Source organism: Schistocerca cancellata, chromosome 2 (genome assembly GCF_023864275.1).
Source record: "Schistocerca cancellata isolate TAMUIC-IGC-003103 chromosome 2, iqSchCanc2.1, whole genome shotgun sequence".
NCBI classification, from domain to species: Eukaryota; Metazoa; Arthropoda; class Insecta; order Orthoptera; family Acrididae; genus Schistocerca; species Schistocerca cancellata.
This window is the reverse complement of record NC_064627.1, coordinates 1,012,667,062-1,012,673,061: the sequence shown is the minus strand read 5'-3', so window position 1 is coordinate 1,012,673,061 and position 6,000 is coordinate 1,012,667,062. Positions and strand designations below refer to the sequence as shown.

At 39.2% G+C, this 6,000-nt stretch overlaps 1 protein-coding gene across 1 annotated transcript in view; it reads right to left on the bottom strand.

Moving 5' to 3' along the window:
- Window positions 1-264: 264 nt before the first annotated feature.
- The window catches only part of LOC126162989 (telomere attrition and p53 response 1 protein), a 30,045-nt gene continuing 24,309 nt past the window's right edge, over window positions 265-6,000 (bottom strand). The window contains exon 5 of the mRNA XM_049919845.1: window positions 265-1,865. Within this exon, the coding sequence (XP_049775802.1) occupies window positions 1,708-1,865 (158 nt within the window). The 3' untranslated portion in view covers window positions 265-1,707. The remainder of the gene's footprint in view (window positions 1,866-6,000) is intronic.

Here is a 6,000-nt window from a genome sequence, read left to right as displayed (position 1 = left end):
GCTACTTTATTGACAGGGGAGCAAAAATGGTGCTCTGGCAGAAACAGAAAGTGAAGTAACAATGTAATGTAGGATTCTAATACAAAAACAAAGAAGCCACTGAAAATTACTGAAATTCCTGGATGGAATAATATGAAGAATAATGGTAAGGCAACCACTCACCTATACTGAATTATTGTGCGGTTGACAAACAGAAAACAGTATTCACTCACTTTCAAAGCTCTGGCTCTTTTTCTCGTGCTTGTGCGTACCCACACACACACACACACACACACACACACACACACACACACACACACACACTTTCTATGACTGTGGCAAGACTGAAAATACTGACATCCAGGCACTTAATATATGACTACATCTGTGTCAGTTTCCCATGACAACATACTTCCAGAAGTTCACATATAGTACCATTGATGAGTATCTCTTTCATAATTGTGGAAACTCATAGATGGCACAGTCATTTCACTAAGAGCACACAAAATTCTCGTATCAATCAAATAAATTACTATATGTAACAATAATCATTGTCATCGTCGTCATGTATGGTATTCTTCTTTACAATCATAGACAGACTTGCTTGTAAGGCAACTTTTATTCTTCCCTGAATAGAGGCACAATCCAAATATTTTGGCATTTAATGCTATAATAGCAAGATTTATCACGGGCATGGCATGGAGCATAGCAGCTTTAGAACCTTGTCTTTACTAAACACAGTAAATGAATACCATATGTAACATACTGATAGCACAATAATTACAATTTATGCTTTTACACATCAAGATGCTTCCAATTAATGATCTCAGATGTGCTTCTCATAACACAGCTCTAATCATACATAAGATAAAATACTTTTCAAGACTTCAGCAAAGAGGAAGGAGTTCTGCACCAATGGGGATTTTAAAGACAATTTGTTTTTATTAAATGTGTGAATTCAGCTTTTTTGGCAAAGAATAATAGTAATACAGAAAACAGATTATAAATATGATTTACACAACTGGTTTCCGTAGCAGAAAAATAAATAATTTATCTCTACCACAAATGTTTAAATCTTCACAACAATTCGTATTTTCATTATGATGGAAGATACTCCAATTATTGACTTTTCCAAAGACCTGAGTACACTGCTTTTAAATTAATATAATCACAGTTCAACAATGAATCACTTCAGTGTAACAAAATGTCTTCTATAAATTAATAACAGTCCCCCTAAAGTTCAAGTCTTATATTCTCAACTCCCAAAACGTCACCTGGAAATTTTTCACAAGCTACCTGAAACCAGCCATTGAAAAATTTCTTTCTGGACAAAGAAAGATCCCCTGAATGAACTTACAGTTGTGAATCACAGAAACAAAAGAATGTTGAGAATAATTTATGAGTAAATTTCAACCTGAGAATACTGTACACACCACATAAGTAAAACGGAAATAAAAATCAACCTTTTGAAGGTGATGACATATTACAAAATTCTGGCACTAGATGACTAAAGCTTCACAAACTTAACATCACAAACATATTGGCTGCACTTTTATAGTAGTAAAGCACTCCTGCTTAAAAAATTTCTTACTATAATCAAAATCTTAAGTTTTGTATAAAGCAGCTTTGACGCTGCAAAGGCATACGTGCACACTTCTTTATTCTTCTGAAGTGTTCAAGAAATTGGTGTTTTTGGAGAATATCTGATACAAATACTAATTCAAGTAACTATGTTAGTCTTGATCGCTTGTGTGTTGGCGAGTCCATACTTATATCAGACAAAGGAGAACTTGACGGAGCCGGTCGCTTGTGACGGGCAAATTCATTTGTTATAAATGAACCAAGATCTGATGAACGCTGCCGGCGTGACGCTGCAGTTGCTGGATCTAGAACAATAACCATGGGTAAGAATTACTCACACATTTTGAAGTTTTTATGTGCCTCTATGGGAGACAGGATCATGGTAAAGTAATTCAACTCAAAAGTTAACATTCAAAACTCACACAAATACACAAATGCCATTTTTCTACATACACCATCAAAAAGGACTATTTGCTACTAGTTTCAACTATTTTGTCACCACGTGGGACATTTTAAAGCTCAAAGTAACACATATCATGTGCCCATACTCCAAAATTTTGTCAAATATATAGTTAATGTTGTGAAAGCCTGTACAGGTGAGTAGGAAAATCAAATCTGTAATGTAAGAATATAGTACTAGCAGTGAACTGTTTGACCCAGTCACATTGATGAAATATCTATGCCCAAGACTTAAGCAACATGACGTGGTTGGTTAGGGGGAGGGGACTGAACAGCAAGGTCATCAGTCCCATCAGATTAGGGAAGGATGGGAAAGGAAGTCAGCCATGCCCTTTCAGAGGAACCATCCCAGCATTTTCCAGAAGCGATTTAAGGAAGCCACAGGAAACCTAAATCAGGATGACCAGACAAAGGTTTCAACCGTCAACCCGAGTGCAAGTTCAGTGCACTAACCGTTCGCCACTTCACTTGGTTGTGGCTTATGGAGTATGTATGTAGATCTAGATGAAGACGAGCCTAGTATATATATCACAAGATTTATAACAGCTATTCACCATGAACTGTAGGTTTTCAGGTGCAGAAGTAGGACTGGAAGTACAGAATGATGGACTACAAAATTGGGCAAGTTGGTTCAGTGATAAGAGTACCAATATGGGCAACAGATTGAATTTTGAACAGGATATTCTTCATGTCAGTGTAAAATAAAAGGTAGTTTAAGCTCTGACAAGGGACATAGTTGAGAAACTCAACATCAGTGTGATAAAGAACAATTCTTCTTACTGGCTGATTTTCAGGTAAAGGGTAGAAAACTTTGCAGGATACCTTTTTTATTGTACTAGCAAGGCAGGGTAGTGTTTTAAATTTCTAACCATACTGTCAGTTGGTTCCTCATTTGTCATTAAATTGCCATGAAAGCCTCAATTTTCTAAACTTACTGCTACTGTTATGTCAGATGTGGTTTAAGCAATGGGATAACAGGTCGTGTAAATTGATAGCCAAAGGCAGGTTTTGAAACACAAAGGTGGGTCTGAAGAACACATTGTTAACAATAAATTCATATAGCTCACTACCTACTGCAGATGCATCACACACAGGTACGAAGGCCACTGAGGACACTGACTGCTATCTCCCAAAAATGTATGTGCTCTTTTTTAGTACAATTGTATGGACCACGGTTTTATGGAAGTACCAGCAAGAGGCATATATACCTCTGGGAAGGATAGTCACTGAGATGAGAAGCGCCAGATGTAGTGGATTTGGGAGTAGATGTTTAAAGGAAGAGCAGATGGTGTCCTTGCCGTAGATCAAAATCAACAACGAATCTGAACCAGACGTGTAGGTTACACTGTAAGGTGGATTGAAAGAATTCCTGTATGGGCCCATTAGAATGATCCTTATCCTTATGGAAGTTCTGCAGGTTTCTTTACTCAGGCAACAAAGCCAAAGGTACAGGGCGGAGGCGGCGGCGGCGGCACCACCACCGCCGCCGCCAGATTTAGGAACATATTTTGCACAGTGCCCACAGTGGTCTAAGAAAACAAACACTGCTCAGCCAACACAAGCAGTATTAAGAAAAAGGTAGGAATCTAATTAAGGAATCAGTACTATAGCATAGCTTTAGGACTTGCTACTTGTATGAAGCGTGTTTTTTAAGTAAGGTCCATTCGAACGTAAGTACACAATGAAAGGTTATTTCAAAAAAGTAAATTTTCAGAAAGTACATAGTTCACTCTATTTTTTGACATAGTTGCCAAGTTTGTTCAAACACGTATCATACCTCTCAACCAATTTTAAAATAACCTCTTCATAAAAACTTGCCACCTGCTCTGATAGCCAAGAGTTCTCAGCCATTTTCTCGTTGACATCATTGTAACGGTTGCCACTGAGGTGGTGTTTGAGGTGGAGGAATAGATGGTAATCACTCAGCACAAGATCAGGACTGTACAGTGGGGGGTCTAAAACTTCCCAGCCAAAACTGTCCAATAAATCACGGGTCTGACCTGCAGTGTGAGGTCTTGCACTGTCATGGAGAAGGACAATTCCCTTTGTCTGCATGCCACGTATTTTGCTTAGGATCGCTCTGCGTAGCTTTCTCTGGGTTTGGCAGTATGCTTCTGCATTGATAGTGGTTCCTCGTTGCATGAAGTCTGCCAACTAAACGCTGTGTTTATCCCAAAACACCAACGCCATGATTTTGCGCTGGGATGGAGTCTGTCTCGCCTTAACCTTTACAGGCCAGTGTGTGTGTGTGTGTGTGTGTGTCTCCACTCCATGCTCTGTCACTTCAATTTGGGAATGATAGGCGAAACCCATGTTTCGTATCCAGTTATGATCTGACTCAAGAAGCTGTCACCTTCTTCGTGAGAACTTCATCACACACTCAAATCTTTGGTTTTTGTGGTCCTCTGTTAGAAGTTTCGGGACCCAACTGGAGCACATTTTCCTAAACTTTAGGTAATCAGAAACAATGTTGCAAAGCACTGATTTTGACACGTCAACAAATTCGTTTGAGAAACCTGTTATTGTGAAGCACCTGTTCTCATGAATCCTGCGAGTTCAACTGAAGCCACCAAATCGTCTAATCAAAGAAGTGCGACCGGAGCGGTCCTCCTCATGGATGTTGTCACTGCTATCTTTGAATTCTCTTATGCACTTCGCTTTCACTCATAACAGTATCACCATACACTTTGCAAATCAGTCAATGAATTTCTGCAGCAGACAGGTTCCTTGCTGATAAAAACCGTATCACTGAGCGAACCTCACACGCGGCAAGCAAGCTGATAGTCTTAAACATTTTGAAAGCACAGAACAGAACCGTACAGGTTAGCTACAGAGCTGAAATTTAGCACAGTTGTTCCCGAGGCATGGCAATACACGACGCACGCGCTTATTGCGATATGCGCGTGAACTACTAGTGTCTACAACAAAACGGGCCTTACTTAAAGAACACACCTCGTATATAGTTGGTGATCATAATTTTTTGTAACCCTTGTTTATTGTTGTTACATGGCACATAACAGGTTATTAACCTCATTTTTTATTATTCTTGTAGCAGTAATACACACATTTCCACAGTTGATGAGTATATGATCATAAATAAAATTTGACCGAAACCTTGCCACTTTTACTGAATTCTCTAAGGCCTGTTAAAAGTTATCTTCCACGTAGAAGTTCAGACACAGTTAATACTGAAGTATACGTTGTACTGTCTCCTCAATCATACTGCACACTAATTTTTTGACACAGCCTCACCTTGCCATATTAACCTGGACCTGCCTGTTCTATATATTCAAGGGCTGGCTGTAACCAGGTAGCAGAGTTGTAGATGCACTTTTCCTACCAGGGCTAAGGGGATCTTAGCTTTCTACAATTGTGACCTGGCTATTTCATCTGTGGTTCAGAGTAGACCTTATGTTCTGAGGAAGCTCTTCCTGGATTTCAGTCTTTGCATGTGCACTTCAAGTTCATTTAATGGACAAGTTACTCCCTGTTCCATCTTCTTCCTTTCCTTGTTCATAGCTATTGCTTTTCAAATGTAAGGTGGAGCTATTCCTGCCAGGTAGTGAAGCCAAACACTTGGTGTAGGTTTTAAACAGACCATTATTAAGTCTGCACACATCACTGAGGCGTCCATGTATTTGGTGCGAGTTTCGTTACAACCCACAGGACAGGAACTCTGCAGTGGAACAACACAGTACCACTGCAGAAGTTCAAAATGTTTCAACTTTACTACCCCATTATGTAACAGTCCACTTTATGATAACACTGTTCCTGATGGTAACTTTCCACTTTGGTGTTTATGTACTGCTTTTACAGGGAAGTATCATAGGATTGCTATTACTTTCGACTTCCATAAATGAGGTGGCACACATGGTGGTCAGGAATCGGTGGTTGTTTGCTGATGATCCTGTGGTGTATGGGAAGGTGTCGTGTTTAATGACTGTAATATAAAATATGACTTAGACAAAATTTCTAGTTGGT